We start from the raw sequence: 19590 nt of genomic DNA, 5'->3' as shown, positions 1-19590 counted from the left end.
TTGCACAAACCTCTCCCAGAGTCTGCATCCAAAGGGAAACACCAAGTACCTTCAAATAACTGAAGTACCTTGAAGCATTAATGAGCCCACTGAGTATTGTTACTGACAAAAGCTCTCAAAGGACTCATTAAAGCAGATAATTTCAGGCCATGATTGCCCAAACCTCTCAGAGACTCCAAGGCCAAAGCCAAACCCAAAGTCCTTTGAAAAACCTGCAGTCCCTGGGAGCATTAAGGAGCCCCCAGGGCCATTCCTGTGCAAGGCTCCCCAGGGACTCCTTCCAGCAGATCCTTGAGGCCACTGGGATGTGGGCTAGGGGGGGATGCTGAGGGCAGGACAAGGGGCTGACAGTGCCCAGCCTGGCTGGGGCTGTGCCAGGAGGCCCCAGGGCCTCAGGACAAGGTGTCTCCTCACAGCCCTTGGTGGCACAGACCCTGCTGTTCCCCAGGACACCAAGACTTGGCTTCTCCTTGTCCCCATCTGTCATCACTGCCTCCAATTCTCTGCTCTGCCTGGGGCCTGGGGACGCTTTCTCAGTCGTGTCCCTCAGTGGGACCCAATAAAATCCAAGAAACTTTAGAGTTGGATTGTGACTTGGAGTTCTGGAGAGGGTTCTTCAGCTCCCTCTCAGGGACTGATGTTCAGGGCCTGAGCACAAAGCCCCAGAGGCTCATTAAAGTCCTTCTGCTGTTTCTGTGCTGCTGAGCTGGGCTGGGCTCCTGGCACAGAGGCAGCTCCTGGTAACCAAGAAGAGCTTCAAAAGCACATTTCTCTTGATGAGCAGCTCTTCTGCCAGCCCAGCAGGGCTGGGGCACTGCCTGCAGCCACCCTGAGCACAGCACAGAGGCACAGAGAGCTTCAATCAGTCAGGGCTGGGAAGGTGCTGGGAAGTGCCTGGGGCAGAATCACTGCCAGCCCTTGGCACAGGAACCTCTGGCTGCAGGACAATACAGCTGCAGCTCCTGGCGTGATCTCCTCAAGCTGGAACATCCCAATGCCTACAGACTCTGTGAGTACAACTCTGGGTGTTTCTGGTGCAGGGGAGGTGAAATGCTCAGGAAGCTCTGTCATACTTAGGGGTTCTGGTCAGTCATTGAACATTTCCAAAACAACGAATTTTACAAAAATGAGGAAATTTTCAAATACTAGGTAGGTATTCAGTTTCCTGCTATTGGAGAATTGCAGGGAGGAGGGAAAAATACTAAATGTTGCTTCCGAAATACTATTATTAGTTTTGACAAGTGCCAGAGACATCCAAACTGTTATTTTTAGTGATCAACAGATTCACAGGAGGTCCCTAATGTGCTTACAGCCACTCTGCCCATGGACAGCACCAGCATCACCTTTACTGGAGCCATCAGGCTCAGTCTGAGCTGTCCTTTCTCCAAGCTGCAAACAGAACCTACCCCCAGCCAGTGCCCTGCAAACAGGCAGGGTTCTGTAGGGCAAAGGAGAGTGCACAGAAATTTGGGGTCTGTGAGTGCTGGCAGGGAGAGATCAGGCACAGGGAAACACCTGCAGGAGGAAAATCTAGATGCAGAAAGCAGAGAGAAGATCAGGCAAGGAGAGAAAACAAACCCCAGCAATGCTGTGGCAGCGAGAGTTTAGAGATGCCCACAGGATCCCCTCCAGTGCAGCCCCTCCCTCTGAACAAGCCCCCTCCCTGTGCCCCAGCCCAGCCTCTGCCCTCAGGGCCGGGGCTCCAAGGCGTGCAGACCCTCCTGTGCAGGCAGAGCTGCAGCAGAGCCGTGGGGCAGCTCTGCAGCCCCGGGCCCAGTTCCTTCTGCAGAGCACAGGGCTGGGAGCAGCTGCCCAGCACTGGGGGCTCTGGCAGGGGGCACAGCTGGCTCAGGGTGATGCTGACCCCAGTGCCCGGCTTTGGGCAGTGCTGTCAGTGCAGGCAGGGAAGGAGCTGCATCTCCCTCAATCCAGTGCCATCAGAAGGACCCTGAAGTCTCCCTGAGATTTCAGCCCAAGCTGGGAGCTTCTGTCCAGGGTTCAAACCTGTCCTATAGCATCTCTGAGTTATAAGATTGCTGGGGAAAGGCAGAGGTGTTGTGACACTGGAAGTGCTGCTGGGTTGGTGAAATGAGTAATGTGAGTTTTTGGCTACAAATGTGGAGCTGGGCTGTGATGGATCCATCTGCTCTCAGCAGTACCTGAGGAGCTTTAAGGAAAACATGGGAGTTTGAACATCCTCCGTTTGAGAACAGTGAAAGCCCAAACAACCACCAAACAGAATGAAGTGAGGGATCATCTCCCCTCAGACTCCACTTTGCATCACAGATTTTCTCTGTTCTCCCTGAGTGCACCAAAAATGCTTTCTGATATGAAGGAGGGTTTCTGATATGCAGGAGCAGCAGTAGAGATATGGGAGAGCTTATATAGAAAACCTCCAAACTCAAAAAAACTAAAGTCCATGTCTGTGTATTACAGAGGAGGGTGTATGGGAATTGGCTTTGATTTTGGATACAGGTATATTCTCCAACTCTTCACTGTCTTTTTCTCCATGAACAGGTCCCCATGTGCAGCCCCAGCAAATGTCCAACAGCAGCTCCATCAGGCACTTCCTCCTGCTGGCATTGGCAGACACGCGGCAGCTGCAGCTCCTGCACTTCTGCCTCTTGCTGGGCATCTCCCTGGCTGCCTTCCTGGGCAACGGCCTCATCATCAGCGCCGTAGCCTGCGGCCACCACCTGCACACGCCCATGTTCTTCTTCCTGCTCAACCTGGCCCTCAGCGACCTGGGCTCCATCTGCACCACTGTCCCCAAAGCCATGCACAATTCCCTCTGGGACACCAGGAACATCTCCTACACTGGATGTGCTGCTCAGCTCTTTTTCTTTATGTTTTTCTTCTCAGCAGAGTATTTCCTCCTGACCATCATGAGCTACGACCGCTACGTGTCCATCTGCAAACCCCTGCACTATGGGACCCTCCTGGGCAGCAGAGCTTGTGCCCACATGGCAGCAGCTGCCTGGGCCAGTGCCTTTCTCTATTCACTGCTGCACATGGCCAATACATTTTCCCTGCCTCTGTGCCATGGCAATGCCCTGGGCCAGTTCTTCTGTGAAATCCCACAGATCCTCAAACTTTCCTGCTCAAATTCCTACATTAGGGAATTTGGTCCTCTTATAAGTAGTGCTTTTCTGTTTTTTGCTTGTTTTGTGTTCATTGTTTTCTCCTATGTGCAGATCTTCAGGGCTGTGCTGAGGATCCCCTCTGAGCAAGGACGGCACAAAGCCTTTTCCACCTGCCTCCCTCACCTCACTGTGGTCTCTCTGTTCCTCAGCACTGGCACATTTGCCTACTTTAAGTCTCCCTCCATCTCCTCCCCATCCCTGGATCTGGCCGTGTCAGTTCTGTACTCAGTGGTGCCTCCAGCCATGAACCCCCTCATCTACAGCCTAAGGAACCAGGAGCTCAAGGCTGCAGTGAGGAGACAGATGACCGGATGCATTCAGCAACATTAAACTGCTGGCCCAGTTCTGCAAATCACTTGTAATAAAAGTCATGTTTAATACGTCTTGTTGGGTTCGTCTTGGAGGTTCCTTTGCTTTGCTTTATTTAATATTGTCAGCAAAGAATTTTAATTCTTAGTACCATTTCTCTATTTTTTTCTCTACCTTTCTCGTGGCAGCAGCCTGTGTCAATGAGGGGCTGCCCTCTTGGTGGCTTTAAAGGCTCTAAAGGATGTCCCAGCTAAGTTTTCTGAAGAGATGCCCTTTTGTTGCCTTCTCTGGAGCTGCACCAGCAATGTCTGTCTGCAGAGCTGGGGGCAGACCAGTGCTGGCCCAGCAGCTGTGCCCAGCAGCAGCAGCACTTGGTGTTGCCAGTGCTGCTGCCGTGGCCCTGCCCCACTGCCCTGGTGGCCCTGGTGTTGCTGCAGGGCCTGAGTGCTCTCGGGGCCGGGCACAGCCCTGGGGGTGGCAGTGCCGGGGCTGCAGCAGGGACAGGCCATGGGCACTGCTGGGGCAGCGCTGATGCCTCAGCCCAGGCCCTGGGGGCTCCAGGCTCCTTGCCCAGGCTCTCTCAAGAACACGCCCAGGCCAAGGCTTAGCACAGAAAAGCCCCGTGAGCAGCCCCAGGCTGGCTGTGGGCAGGCTGGTGGCAAATAGCATGGCTGGGGCTCTGCAAGGGGCCTGGGGCAGACGGGAAGGAGCAGCAGAGCAGGGGCTGATCCATCCCCAGTGCGCTGCACAGCCCAGGGCAGCGTCCCAGAGCGTCCTCATGGAGCTGCCAACAACATCCCCCCTCTGCAGCCCTGGCCTCTCCCCCAGCTCACACAGGTGCCCCATCCTTGCAGGCACAGACACGGCAGCACTGGCTCAGCAGCCCCTGTTTGCATTGCCCACAGCAGGGGGAGCACCCCCATGCTGTTGGTGTGGGGACATGAACCTGAGGGAGCACAAATACCATCAGCCCCTGGGGCCAGCAATGGCTGGGGGACACCAGGGAAACCACTCAGCTTTGTCCTGGCCTCTGCAGTCAGCCAGAAAGTTTGTTCTCAGCAGCTGGGAGTTTCCTGTCCCACTGCAGATGCTGTTGCTCAGAGCCAGGGCTGCCTGGCAGCCGCCTCAAAAGTTCCCAGACCATTTCCTCTGCTTCACCTTTGCTTTCTTTACTCTTCCCTGGCACAAATTTCCTCCTATTTCCCACCCCTGTTCCCTCCCCTGCAAACAGCCCATCCCTGTTTGCCCTTTCCTCTCTGGCCCCACTTCCTATTGCAGTTCCTGACTTTGCCCCATGGGAATGTCCCTTGGGGAGCAGCATCATCCTACAAGTGCTGCAGGAATTGTCTGCAGGCTCCTGCAGTGCCTGGTGCTGCGCCCTTGCCAGAGGCATCCCAGGCCAGAGGGGCACATCTGGGCTGCTCTGTCTGCCTCTGGGGCTCCCTGTTCTGGGCAGTGAGGAGGAGCTGCAGAGGCTCTTCAGGACTGACAGGATGGGCTTTGGGGCTGGCAGGAGAAGCTGAGGGACCTGGGCTGCTGGAGCTGCTGAAGAGGAGGCCCAGGGCTCCTCCTGCAACTGCTCCAAGGGTGCTTTAAGAGATTCCCAGAATCAGCAATGCTGGAAAATACCTTGGAGATCATCAAGTCCAACCTGTGCCCTGACACTGCTTTGTCTCCCCTGAGCCTCCCATTCTCCAGGATAAGTAACCCCAGCTCCCTCAGCCACTCCTCACAGGACGTGTGTTCCAGACCCCTCCCCAGCCTTGTTGCTCTTCTCTGGAGACACCCCAGCCCCTCCATGTCCTTCCTAAATTGGGGGGGCCCAGATCTGCAAACAGCACTCGAGGTGCTGCCCAAGCAGTGCTGAGCACAGGCGAAGAATCCCTGCCCTGCTCCTGCTGGCCACACCATTCCTGATCCAGGCAAGGAGCCCCTGGCCTTCTTGGCCAGCTGGGCACACTGCTGGCTCATGTCCAACCTGCTGTCCATCAGTCCCTGCAGGTCCCTTTCTGCCTGGCTGCTGTCCAGTCCCTCTGTCCCCAGCCTGTAGAGCTGCAGGGCTTGTTGCGGCCAAAGTGCAGGACCCGGCACTTGGACTTGTTCAACCTCACCTTGTTGAATTTGGGCCCTGGATCCAGCATGTCCAGGGCCCTGTGCAGAGCCCTCCTACCCTCCAGCAGATCAACACTCATACTCAACTTTGTGTCACCAGAGTTCCATGAGGCCCCAGAGTGTCCCAATGGTCTCTGTGATTCCATGAGGCCTCCCAGTGTCTCAATGTCCCTTTGGTTCCATGGGACCCCTTGGTGTCACAGAGCCCCTTGGATCCTTGTCCATGCAGTGTAACAATGGCCCTTTGTCCCCCAAGGCCTTGCAGTGTTCCAATGGATCCTTGGTTTCATGAGTTCTGCGAGTGCAGGAAGGCTCTTCTTGGTTCCACATTGTCACAATGGTGTCTTGGTCCCACGAGCCACCACGGTGTCCAACATGTTTCCTTCATTCCAGGAGTCCCTGAGGAGCAGCACTGGCCCCTTGGTTCCACGGGACCCTGCAGTGTCACAGTGGCCCCATCATGACACCAGGTCCTGCTCTGTCACAATGCTCTGCATGGTTCCACAAGGCCCCACAGTGGCCTCTTGGGTCCATGAGGCCTCAGAGTGCCACAATGAATTCCTCGGTGCTTCCATGTCACAATGGAGCCCTGGTGGCACAAGATCCTGCAGTATCACCAGGGACCCTTGCTTCATTGGGGCACCACAGTGTCACAATTGTTACCTCAGTTCCCAGAGTCCTTGCAATGGGGCAATGGCCCCTTGATTCCATTGTCCCCAGCGTCTCCCAAGGGTCTCCTTGGGTCCACAGTGTCACAATGGCCCCTTGCACTGTCTTTTTAAATAGAATATTTCCAGTTTGAATACACTACAGAAATCTGTTGTATCATCCACAAAAGATTTGGAAACTTAATTCAAATGATTCCCAGAGGCTTGGCTTGTTAAGGTGTTCTGAATGTTAATGAGCCCTGGGACACTGAATTCCTGCACTGAAGAGCTGAAGACTGAACAAGCCTCTGGAGCAGGAAAATTCAGCAGCAGCCTCCAAGGTACTGAGGATGTCAGCAGCCCCCACTGAGGCCATCCCTGCCCAGAGACCGTGGGGGAATGGGCAGACAAGGAGAGCGTCCCTGGGGCTGGGGCAGCACAACTCAGAGGCACCAGTGGCTCCAGCTGGGCAATGGAGTGTGGAATGTGGCTGGGAAAGCCCTGCCTGGGCTGGGCCAAGAAGGACAGACAAGCCCTGAGCCCCATCCTCCAGATGACTCTCTCAAGAAGATATTTAAAAAGAATTACAATTGTTTGTGTGCTCTGAGTTGTATGTACTGGAGCAATACAGAGAAGAGATCTTCAAGAGATTAAACAACCAAACAGCCTTTACTGGCAACTTTAGAAAAAAAGAGAAACTTGGCAAAATGTTTAATACAACATTCAATTATTCAAGAACACTTCTCAAAGCATTACCTTGGTCCATTTAACTTCACAAGCTCTATGCCTGTTCAATTTTAAGTTAATCAAAATTTGCAAGAGGAGGGAATTAGAAAAAGACACAGAAAGGGAGAAAGAAGAAAATTATTTTGAGAGGCACACAGACAGCTACCAACTCCTGGATTCCACCTGTGTTCAGATGGAAATTCCAAGAGTAGGTAGGGCCAAGATTTGTGCTTGCTTTGTGGTCAGCCTGAAAAAACCCTTGGTCTTGCTGGGCCCTTCCCCCAGGTGGGACTTCGGCTCATTTGGTCCCTCAGGATCTGGGCTGCGGGCTGCAGATGTGGCTGTGGAGCATTGCCTGTGCTGTGCCAGGGACTGGCAGATACTGCTGGGCTGGGATAGAGGCTCTGGGGGGATTGGGGTTCCTGGGCAGGGCAAGGCTGGACTTGCCCCTTCCTCCCCCCAACATGAAAGGTTTTGAGCCAACAATCTCCTCCAGTCTGTCACAATTGTGAATATTGGAGGTGGAACCCCAATTCTGGCCATGGGCACCCGGCATAGAAGGACAACTCTTTTCCATAGAGGCCCAGAGTCTGGAGAGCCTCACTAGGCCAAGGCCAGCCAGACTTGTTAGTTATGCCAGATCTTGTCTGAGACCTATCCTTGGATATAAGGAATTTTGGAGGTGGAAGCCCAATCTCAGCCATGGGCACCCGAAGAAGCAGCACAGGTATTTTCCATAGGAAGGAGAGCATGGAACCTTCCTCAGTGTTTTGGGGACATGCGAAAAATGCCAATCACTTGTTTTTAAAATTTTTAAAAGTTTAATAGTAATGAAATGGTTAAAAAGATTAGTAACACAATTAGAGTAATAACAATTTGGACAAATGGAATTAGGACAGTATGAGACAATTAAAGCAAAGAGTTACGGACATCTGGGTACCTTTTCTGGGCATCACGAGCCCGAAAAAGAACCCCTGCTAACAAAGGATTAACCCTGAACAATAGCCCATTGCATATTCATATACTTCATACATGATGCATAAATTCCATTCAAACACAGGATTTTGTCTGGTCATTGTCAACTTCTTACTTCTAATCCTATCAGCGCCTCCAAGGTGGGAAGAAGTTAGTTCCTTCTGATAAGAAGGCAATAAATTCATTTCCCTGAGAGATTTATTTGTCCTGTGGCTGCTATCTGGTGTGAGTGCCTCATTCCTTTCTTTAAAAACACCACTAACATAGTTCTTATTTTAACAAATTTTACAACCTAAAACTATATTTAACACAGTACTTAAGGGAATTAATACAGCATTTCTTTCTAACACAACACATATAACATTCATTTTAATATTTGCGAAAAGCCAATCATATAATACATGCATTTTTCACAGGACAGATATAAGGAAATTTAGAGGAGAAATCCCAATTCTGGCCATGGGTGTCTGAAGAAGAAAGAGAGTGTTGCAGCAGCAGATGAGAAGTGACCCTCAACATGCCAAGGTCAGCTGGACCAGTGAGCTGGTCCCTGGGAGGCCAAACCAGCCAGACCTGTTCCATGTTCTTTTGGTTTTATGGTGCCCCATAGTGTCACAATAGTGTTTATGACCCTGCAGTGTCATAATAGTGCCTTGATTCCCTGGGGTCCAGCAGTGTCATAATGGATCCTTGTTTCGATTGGGTTCTACAGTGTTGCAATGGCCCTTCAGTGTCACAATGGTCCCAATGATTCCATGAGGCCTTGCAGTATCACAATGGTCTCCGTGGTTCCCCAGGCCCCACAATGTCACAGGACTCCTCTGTTCAATGAGCCCTGCAATGTCACAATGGACCTTTGGACCGTTGGGCTTTGTGGTGTCACAATGGTCTCCTTTGGCTCCATAGTGTCTCAATGGACCATTGATGACAGGATGCCCCCGCTGTGTCCCCCTGGAGCTTTGGTTCCATGCAGCCCTGCAGTGTCACAACGGTCTCCATAGGCTCCCCAGTGTCACAATAGATCACTGATGACAGGACGCCCTGCAATGTCACAATGGACCTTTGACTCCATGCAGCCCTGCAGTGTCACAAAGGCCTCTTGGTTTAACCAGGCCTCACAGTATCACAATGGTCCTCTTGGTTCTGTGGGGACCCCCAGGATCACAATGGTCTCACTGATTCCATGGGGCCTCAAAGTGTCACAATGGACTCCATGATTTCATGACTCCCCTCATGTCACAATGATCTCCTTGGTGCCATGGTGCCCCACAGTGTCACAATGGCCCATTGGTTCCATGATACCTCAAAGTGTCACAATGGTCTCCACGGTTCTATGACACCCTGCGGTGTCACAATGGTCCCTTGGTTTGATGGGGCCTCACAGTGTCACAATGATCCCTACATTCCATGCAGCCAAGGGGACAATACAGTGTCAGTATTGTCCCCTTGGTTCCATGAGGCCCAGCAATGTCACAGTGTTCTCCATGATTCCATGAGGCCCCAGAGTGTCACTATGGTCCCTTGGTCTCACAGGACCCCACAGTATCACAATGGTCCCTTGGTTCCATGGCCCTGTGCTGCTGCATTCCCCCTGTTTTGCAGAGATATAGCCAAAAACTCTACAACTTTGTGAAAGTTGTAAAGCTGCTATGTTTTATTACAGCGCTGGACGCATGCGGAGATCACTCTCCTCAAAAAGGCATGCGGCCCTCTGGGAACTTCAGGTCCCTTTTTATCTCCCTTTCAGATACACATGCATACAATTTCACATTAGATTCATACATATTCATTTTTACAAATTTTGCATGACATTTGCCACTAGTTCTTCTTTATCAGGAAGAATTTCTAGGTCATGTTGACTTCCTCTCACAGCAGTCTTGGTCTCTCTCTATCATCCTCTGTCTCTTCTCTCTTATCTCTGTCTTTGACTGAGCAACTTAACTAAGCCTAGGTTCTGCAGCCAGGCTAAATTGCTATGGTTTCTAACCACAGACTTAACTCAAAAATGTACATCTCACTTAAATCCAAGTGGATTTCTACTCTGGGGGATTTTTACTCTGTCTCACCCTCTCCCCTTCTCAGGCCACCCTGCCAGCTGAGAAATGCTCCTTGGGCCTCGGCCTTGGCCAACAGCCCCTGGGCTCAGCTCCTCTGCAGCTCATCACAAACACTGTCTGCTCCAGCCACTGCTGCTGCCCAACCAGCTCCTGCTTTCTGTAGGAGCAGTCCTGGGAACTGTTTTTGTTCCCTCAGTGGCACAGCATCCCTGTTCTCACACTGCCAAAGAAAGCTGTTGGTGCCAATTGCGGCCAGGATAAACCATTGCTGGGACTGAAGACCCTCTCTTGGGGCCCTACAAACAGCGCTTCAAAAGGAGCCTTGGAGCTCTCCTGGGCCAGCGACTCCCTCTGAGTGGGGCCTCTCCCAGCTGGCAACTCTCCCATTTGCTGCACTCGGGGATCCTGAACAACGACGGAGCCTGGGCTGATCCCCCCACTCCTCCAGGCTCAACCCTTTGAGACAGAATATCCATCCTGAACTAGGTAAAGTGTCTAGGAGAGGTGAAGGGTCTGTGGAGCTAAAGCTGAAGGAGAGGCCGCGTTCCAGAGACAGCAAGGAGACAGAGAAAGAAAAACAGAAAAACCACGAGGTCAATCTGCCCCCGACTTAGGAATTCCTTCGATAAAGAAGAATTAGTGCTAAATGTCATGTGGAATGAATATGTATGAACTTAATTTGAAACTGTATGCATATGCATTTGGAAGGGGGGATAAAAAGGGGACTCGGAGTCTCCAGGGGCACGCATGCCCTTTTGGGGAGTCTTGCGTCCAGCGCGCGTCGTAATAAAGCATACCGGGCTTTACAACTTTTACAAGTTGTGAGGTTTCTTCTTTTCTGCGCAAAACATTTTGGCGAGCCAAGGCAGGAGTTCTCTGTCCCCGCGGGGGCAGGGGGGATAGACGGACCTCCAAGGCGCGCCCCAGGATTTTTTCCTGGTGGGGCTCTGCTTGTCTCAACTTGCCACCTGCGAGGACAGACAACGACCCGCTGGCCTGCGGAGGAGAATACGGTATGTATGGGGCCCCAGGGGGGGGAAGAACAAGGAAAGAACAAGGGAATTAACGACCCAGAGACATCTGGGATCAGCCGATAGAGCGGCTGTATTAGAGACGGGGTTCGTTCCATCGTCCTGATAGAGCAGGACTGCCAGCGGCTCCGGGGTAAGCTAGCTGCAGCTGATAGAGCGGTTGTATTAGAGACGGGGTTCGTCGTCTCGTCGTCCTGATAGAGCAGGACTGCCAGCGGCTCTGGGGGTAAGCCGGGTGAACCCGTGTATGCGTGTATTAGAATTCAGATTCTGATAGGGCAGAGCTGAATTCGCGTATGTTTCTTCTGTTTGTGCGTGTGTGAGTGGTGTCCGGACACTGTGTTGCTGTATGGTTAATGTGTGTGGCCAGTGCACTGTGTTTGTGATCGTGCAGGTGATAAGTGTATGGTGTATAAAAGAGAGTAAATCTACAGTGCCCTACAGTGCAGGGATGGATCAGTACTCCCCGTGTTTGAAGCAGCCAAGTGAGGCCAGAGGTGCCGGCTGCAGCAGGCTGCGGGGGCAGGGAGAGAAGTGCCCTGCGGAGAAGCGAGTGGAGGAATGTCAGTGACGGTATTTATCGTGTTTGAATGTAGTGATTTGTGTAGATTTGGTACATTTTAACCGTGAGTATGAGCTCAGAGAGTTCCTTTGCCTTGGATGTTTGGACTTGATCTCTAGACTGTGTGCTGTTATTTTGATTGTGTCCAGGAAAAATTGATTTGAGTAAATGCCGAATTATGGTGTGCTGTGTTGTGTTGAGAAAAGTGAGCACTTTGAGAAATATGCCCTTTCCCAGTGATTTTGTGTGGTGATTTTCTTCCGCTGCATTGTGGTAATTTGATTCTCAGACTGTATAGTGGTGTTTGTGGAGATTTTAAGATTTTGTTGCAACAAGAGTAGCATTTTACATAGGAGAACTATAGTATGGTTATTTATGCTTAACCACGATAAAGCGAGTTAAAGGAATTCCAAGAATTCTCCCCCTCACAGCAATTCAAGCCTTGGCTCTAGTGAATTTGAGATAAACGGGGGGGGGGGGGTGCATGTGTCTGTGTCTGCGGGCATATCAGAGTTTCAGCTGTGACTAGCACAGACTTTTTGCAAAGCAGTAAAACAAGTGTAAGTAGACACAGTGCTTAATTAGATTGTGCAAGAAGAGAACTAGAAAAGACTGATATTTTGTAAAACAGAGTTTATATAGAAGAGATGAATGAGATGAATTAGTTAATGAGACTTATGAGATTTATGAGACTTCAGTTGGTACTGCAGTAAGTCTTTACTGGAAACAATCCGCTGAAAAGATTTAAAGTTCTCTGTAACAAACAGAATAGCCTGCCTTTGTGGGCAATTTCGGGGAGCCTTTGGTGCATCAAGAGGCTAGCATGCTGTGTGAGGTGACAGTGGCTGTGCCCTGGGCACAGGGACAGCTCTGGCTGCCCCGTCTCCCCAGGGAACACAGGAATGGCCTGTGGGCGAAAGCTGGATGTGCAGGTATTATTGCAGTGCGGTGTTTATGAGAAACACTGGTATTGCTGTTTTGCTGTTCTAATAAGTGTCAGGCACATGCCCCGAATGTAAATTAGACGTTTCTGGTCAAGCGAATTCAGAACCTAAGGTCTTAGAGCTTGTGTGTGGGAATCACATCTGATACCTGCCACCTGGAGCTGTGTGTATAGGAGGAAAACTGAGAAACTACTGTGAAGGTCTGCAAAAAGGTTTGAGTGGAAGCGAGATAGGGCAAGGAGAAATAAATAATGAGAACTGATCAGAGCAAACAGGTTCCTAAATTAGCCCCTTTTGGGAGGGGCTCACTGGGAGGAGGTTGCCAGTAAGAGCAGCTCAGAAAATAAAAAGATTTATAATACTTCATTGCTGTTAGTACTGTTTTATAATAGGAAGATAAATGGGATAGAGTTTTTGTATGCTGAAATGTCTTTTTGTTTTAAGAAATCACCCAGAATGACAAAGAGACTGTGAGATCAGACCGCCCTCTGGTCTTGGCCCTTGAAAAGGAAAACAAGGCAAAGAGAAAGCAAATCAAACATGTTGTTCAGCATGCAGCATAAGATAGCAACATATGAAATCAGGCAAGGATTATCATGCTGAAATGCAAAGCAATCACAGTTCACAAAATGAGTACATGTGATTTGCTAAAGGCTCCTCCCAAGGTAAGGGAGGAAGGGTAAAGATGACCTTCCCAAAAGGGAAGAATTTTGTCGGCACAAGGGTCATATATTCAGTTTTAAATAAAGCTTTAGTACCTGTGGAGAATGTTTATGTTGTAGTGTGGGGAATGAACAACTGGCCAGTCTGAGAAGGCATACTTTTGCAAACCTTTAAAGTAACATGTGTACTATGTGCACCTAAAAGCTTTTGTACAATTCGCTCAATTTGCTAAACATTCTCAAATGAGAAAGGTTACCCTGGAGGCAAATAATATAAAGATGTTAGGCTTAATATTAACAGACACTGAAATTAAGAAAGACATTAGTAAGGAGATATTAGAATAAGTAAATAAGTGTTTTCAAGGGTATGGGCCTCTGCTGCACCAGGGAGAGTGAAAGATGCTCCCCCATGGGATGCTCCCACATCAAGCTTAATGAAAGAACACAACCAGTGAGAACTGAGTAGTACCCTCAAAGGGAAGGTAAGGAAGGAATCAGTCCAATAACTGATAGTACTGGATTAAGGGCTGTCAATAAGATAACACAGAATTTGTACCCTGTGGTAGCAAATCCATAGACCTTACTAACTTGTTTAACACCTGAGCTAACCTGGTTCACTGTTTTAGGCCTAAGAGATGCCTTCTTTTGCCTCCCTATCCACGAAGCCAGCCAGAAAATTTTTGCATTCAAACACAAGCTCACATAGCCCATGTGCCTGAAGGCTTCAAAATTCCCCACTCCAATTGGAGAACAGCTTGCAAAGACCCAGAGTCCTGGGAAGCTCCACAAGAGGAAAGGAGGCTGTTGCAGTACATAGATGATCTTCTAGTAGCCATTCAGACGAGGGAAGCGAGAGAAGCCTGGACGGTAAGCCTTTTGAATTTCCTAGGACTCCAAGGACGCAGAGTCTCAAAGAAAAAGGGACAGGTAGTGAAACAGAAGGTAATCTACCTGGAGTAAGAAGTGAGTGCTGAGCAGTAGACTTTAAGGCAGGGAAGCCCTATGCCAAACCCTGAACCCCAGACAACGAAAGAACTCCAAACTCCTTAGGCATGGCAGGGTGGTGCCAGCTGTGGGTTTATAATTATGGACTGTTCGCCAGACCCCTCTATGCTCTTATTGCCAATGGGAACTGTGATCTCCAGTGGACAAGAGACGCCACACAGGCCTTTCACCAGCTGGAGAGTCCCCTCATGTCGGCTCCAGCTTTGAAACTTCCAGATGTAAGTAAAGCATTCTTTCTATTTTTCCACGCAAGGAATTGCCCTGGGAATATTGGCTCAGGACTTGGGTCCATACCGGAGGGCAGTTGCTTACTTCTCTAAGCAACTAGATGCAACAGCTGAAGGATGGCCAGGTTGCCTCAGAGCTGTAGCAGCAGTTGTGCTGAACATTCAAGAGGCACACAAGTTTACCCTGGGACAAAAATGACTGTACTAGTGTCCCACACAGTGTCCGCAGTACTGGAAATAAAGGGTGGCCACTGGCTTTCACAGAGAGGTTTCTGAAATACCAGGCCATCATGGTAGAGCAAGATGATGTCGAGATAGTGGTGACTAATATTGTCAACCCAGCTTCTTTTCTCAGTGGAATCAAGGAGAAGCAGTACACCATGATTACCTAGAGACCACTGAAGCTACCTACTCCAGCCACCCAGACTTAAAGGACACTCCTCCGGACGATGCAGAGACCTGGTTCACTGACAAGAAAGAGACATTGCAAAGTTCACAGTGACTACCTGCAGAGAGGTAATAGAGTCGGGACCCTTACCAACAGGTACCTCTGCACAGGATGCTGAGATAAATGCATGGACCCATGCCTTAGAAACAGCAAAAGGCATTCAGAGTTGTGCATGCACATGGAGCCATCTGGAAGGAGAGGGGACTGCTGACCTCACAGGGAAAGAAGAGACAATCCAGCTGCTGGAAGTAGTTCAGCTACCTGAAAAAGCATATTAAGGCACACCAGAGAGTGAGCTTAAAATTGGAGGAAAGAAATGAGCTGGCAGATGGAGAGGCAAAGAAAGCAGCAAAGGGTGAGGTACAGATTTTCCTCGAAGGTAAGCCATAATACAATAATACTAATCAAAAGAGACGTACAGCTGCCAGGGGTGGGCTACCATTGAAAGAGAGCTAGTAATCCCTTCCCATTTTCGTGGTTACTAGTGAAGGAAGGGCACTAGAAAACACACTAGGGCCTAACTAGTTAAAGCCTTTTATAGAGTGTGGCTCCTTTCTCGAAATGACCAAGGCTGCGAGTGATACAGACTGCATTGGAATGAAGTGTTGACTTTGAAGTAGTAATTCCCACAGGCTTTCTAGAACACACATCTGATTGAAAGAATTGTTGTATTGTTGTCAGGAATTTATATACCACTATCACTCAGGTGAGCCGATAATGTGATCCTCGCTTCCAGACTAACCTCAAAATACCCCCTGGGCCAAAACTCGATCAGACTGGGAGAGGCCATGGGCCTGTACAGCAGTGGCAAATCAACTTTTAAGAACTCCCAAGGAAAGGGGGGTATCAGTATTTACTGGTATTAATAGATACATTTTCAGGGTGGCCAGAAACATTCCCCACCAGAACTGTCAAAGCTCAAGAGGTGACCAGATCATTTTTACAAGAGATAATACCACGCTTCAGAGTTCCAGCCACAATATCCTCAGATAAAGAATCACCTTTCATTTCCAAAATAGTGCAACAGATCAGTAGCCATCTGGGCATAGATTAAGGACTTCACACCCCATACCGCCCCCAATCAAGCGGCCAGGGGGAGAGAATGAATCATTTGATTAAGCAGCAAATCATAAGACTGGGGCAAGAAGCTCTTCCACTAGCACTATTGCAAATTCAAACTAAACCTTTCGAGCTAAAGGAATGCTGAATCCTTTTGGAATGCCTTATAGAAGACCATAGAATACAAGGGGAATGTCCAGAATGTCCACTTACATGGTGGCATTAAGCAAACGGCTCAGAGAAATTGAGAAACTTGTGGCTGGAACTCGGAGCAGGGAGTTAGATAGCCTGGAGATGATGTATATGTTAAGTCTCTTACAGAGAAGACTTCGGAACCACAGTGGGAGAGACCACTGCAAGTACCTCTCACCACCTTCACTGCAATCAAAATCAAGGAGCAGAATGCTGGATCCATCACTCTCGGGTGAAGAAGGCCCAGAAGCCCCTTCAGGAGTGACACCAAGAGACAATGAACTGAGACTAAAACTTACTCGGGCAAAATGAGTATATTGTGGTCGGGAGTAGCTCATACTTTAGTGTACAGAATTGTTTTGTATGGAATTATAACTGAAGTTTTAGAACTAGAGAGTACCTCTACCCAAAGCAATGCTGAATGGCCTTGGTCCCTGGCATTTTATCAGTATACTGGATCCATGGGAAAACCTTCTGAGGTAAAAGATTTAAACATATCTACTGTAGTAATCCATGAGAATCAGGTATGTGAGGAGCAAGAATAGCAAGAACAGGAGCTGTGAACACTTCAAGGAGTCTGAGGAGAAGAAATCAAAGTAAAGTGCTTAGTCATCAATAGGATGGCTTATGAGAGACCAGATGTAATTAGTGTCTGAACCTCCCCTGGTGTATATGAACACCAGGAAGTCTGTGATAACCTAAGTGAATCAGACTGTTGGTGTAATTTCACCCTGATACAGCCTGTAGAAGTGACCTGCCTTTGAGCTCGAGTTACTGTCAGACTTTCACTTGAATTCAAAGCGGACACTGCACTTTTTACCACAGCGGGGCCTTATACACCCCATACTAGTTCAGACTCTACCCAAACTCAAAACTTGAACCTAACGTAGTAAAGAATGTGACTGAACAACAGCTATTATTCAGTCCAGAATGGTCTCTCAAACGTGTGGAGTTGATAATGTAAATTAACATCTCAAAAATCCAACCAGCCTGCTCCTCCTTCCTAAAAACTTCCTTTGAGGGCTGGACAACATGGTCACAAAAACAGGCATATCTCAGGAGCAGAACAAGAAAGGAAGGAGCCAGCTCTCCTGGTGCCTAAAACCAGGAACACCAAGAAATCAGTTTCCTTAGGTCATTTTCCAAGCTGGTTGGCTGAACCCCCAGGCAATGGCTGGTAAAGGGTGCTGAACTGCAGGTGGTAAATTAACCCAAGCAAGGAAGGTGATTTTCCTTATTTATAGCTATCCCTTTCCTACTGAGATTTGGATCAGTGATTGTCCGTCTGAGGCAGTTGGATTCTGCTTAAAAGAGGTAGAGAGAGAGACCCCCTCAGAGCTCAGCAGCAGGCTGTAGGATTTTGAGGATCACTTTTGTGCTGAGTGTTTCAAGTAGCAGAAACCTGATCCCAGTTTCTTCTGAGGCACTGCAATGAATTTAGGCTCTTCTCTCAAGATTTCCCCTCCATTATCTTCTGCCCTGAACACAGTCCACAGCTTGATTTTAGCTAGGGGCAAGGTGGGTGAGGTTTTGTAGACCAGGAGAGACATTCCTGCTTGCCACACATCTGAGAAATCAGGTGCTTTGGATTGGGAGGGAGAGGGAGAGGTTAGATTCCCTGAGGTCTCTACATTTCAGAACAAACATCTGTCTCAAGTATGACCTAAACCTCTGTCAGATACACTTGTGAAGTGTGTCTGAATTTGCAGTGTGAGCCCAGCACATCCCTCTGGCAGGGAAGGATGATCATGGACAGAAAGCAGTTCCTGTTCCCCATAACAAACATCTAACTGGCATATTAGGGACAAGATCAGGAGTTTTAAATGGAATTGATTCAGAAATACTGGTGAATAAACTGGCTGCTGCAGCAGGTAGCCTAACAAAATTGAAGCAGCCTTTATAGTAATCTCTATTGGCATTAGGAACTAGCCAGTGACAGATTTCAAAAGTACTGCCAAAGTAAAGAAGCATGAAGAGGCCGGGGACCAAGACCACAAATTGATAGTAGAAGCACTTAGTATAGTTCAAGATAATGTGTCTTTAGCTTTCAATTGTATACAAGCACAGTTATGGATACAAGCAACAGCAGCTCTGATCATATAGGAAAGGAGTGAAGGTAATTTTCCAGCTGAAATTCAGAAAATTGAGTGAGATAATGCAATTGATTTTGAAAGGAAGTTTCAATGCTGGTGGACTATGGTGAATTTCACCTATGATCCTGTTTCTAATGTGGCCACTGCCTTTGTGCTTACCATACGTAATGCCACTGTTTATGTTATCCATCCCATCATTGCCCTAAGATTAAACCATGAAGAAACAACACTCTATCCTTCAGAACATAGAGCGTGGGCACGAAAAGATGAATGAAAAGTGGCAGACAGTAGACTTAGAATCCTGCATTACTAGAGAACAAATGAGATTCATTTGTGAAAGCAATACTGTTAATGCCCAGGATGTGTTTGGACACTGAACAGAGTATTTGTCACTTTGAAATTCATCCAGTCACTGACCAGAAAACTGTGCTCATATATACTGGAAAAGGGCGTATGTTTGAGAACTGCTTGTGCTGCTGTACAAATTAATAGCAATGATGTTATTCTGTCTAGTAGAAACCATTCTAATCTCTGTATTTGTATTTGTAATTTTGTTAAGATTATTGGGTGTGATTTTTCGTATTTGGTACCAGTAACATCCCACCAGCTGATTACAGCCAATTACACAATGTATCACAGACTGCCACCTACCCCTATCGGGGTGAACCTTACATTGGTAAAACAATTAATTAAGCACCAAGACCTATTAGAAGTCTTGAAAGAAATCCGAGAAAGTGGAAAGAAAACCTTAATTACTGTCCAACATGGTACAAAAGAAATAACCAGAGTTCTACAAAGAATAAAATACGGATAATCACTGGTGAGATGTGATCTTTGGGTGGTCACCAACTGCAAATGGAACCTTTGATAAGTTGTGCCACCCTATTCTAGTTTTACTAATATTAGTTGGGATAAGCTTAGGATTGTCTATTATATTGTTAATTTGGAACTGTAGGATGCTACAACGAATAGCTGTACTCACCTCTTTGTCAAATGTACATGGTAAAGCGCTAAAAGACACTTATTGTAGTGGAAATTTTCCTTAAGTAAAAGAATTTACTTATTTCCTAGGAAAGGGGGGAATGAGACAGAATATCCATCCTGAACTAGGTAAAGTGTCTGGGAGAGGTGAAGGGTCTGTGGAGCTAAAGCTGAAGGAGAGGCCGCATTCCAGAGACAGCAAGGAGACAGAGAAAGAAAAACAGAAAAACCACGAGGTCAATCTGCCCCCGACTTAGGAATTCCTTCGATAAAGAAGAATTAGTGCTAAATGTCATGTGGAATGAATATGTATGAACTTAATTTGAAACTGTATGCATATGCATTTGGAAGGGGGGATAAAAAGGGGACTCGGAGTCTCCAGGGGCACGCATGCCCTTTTGGGGAGTCTTGCGTCCG

The 19590-nt window shown here is 48.4% G+C and overlaps 2 protein-coding genes across 2 annotated transcripts in view; one reads left to right on the top strand and one right to left on the bottom strand.

The window, feature by feature from the left end:
* The window catches only part of LOC141730023 (serine/threonine-protein kinase pim-1-like), a 354289-nt gene that overhangs the window by 241171 nt on the left and 93528 nt on the right, over window positions 1-19590 (bottom strand). The gene's annotated exons all lie outside the window — the stretch shown is intronic.
* LOC141730079 (olfactory receptor 14J1-like) lies at window positions 2541-3488 on the top strand. The gene has a single exon (XM_074546707.1). The coding sequence runs from the start codon at window positions 2541-2543 to the stop codon at window positions 3471-3473; it is 933 nt and encodes a 310-aa protein (XP_074402808.1). The 3' UTR covers window positions 3474-3488.

This window comes from Zonotrichia albicollis, chromosome 9 (genome assembly GCF_047830755.1).
Source record: "Zonotrichia albicollis isolate bZonAlb1 chromosome 9, bZonAlb1.hap1, whole genome shotgun sequence".
In the NCBI taxonomy this organism is placed as follows: domain Eukaryota; kingdom Metazoa; phylum Chordata; class Aves; order Passeriformes; family Passerellidae; genus Zonotrichia; species Zonotrichia albicollis.
Note: the sequence above shows the minus strand (reverse complement) of the source record. Positions and strands in the feature narration are given on the sequence as shown.

Excerpts from the sequence above, each read along its gene's own strand:
- LOC141730079 (XM_074546707.1), top strand. The coding sequence starts at position 2,541 with ATGTCCAACAGCAGCTCCATCAGGCACTTCCTCCTGCTGGCATTGGCA.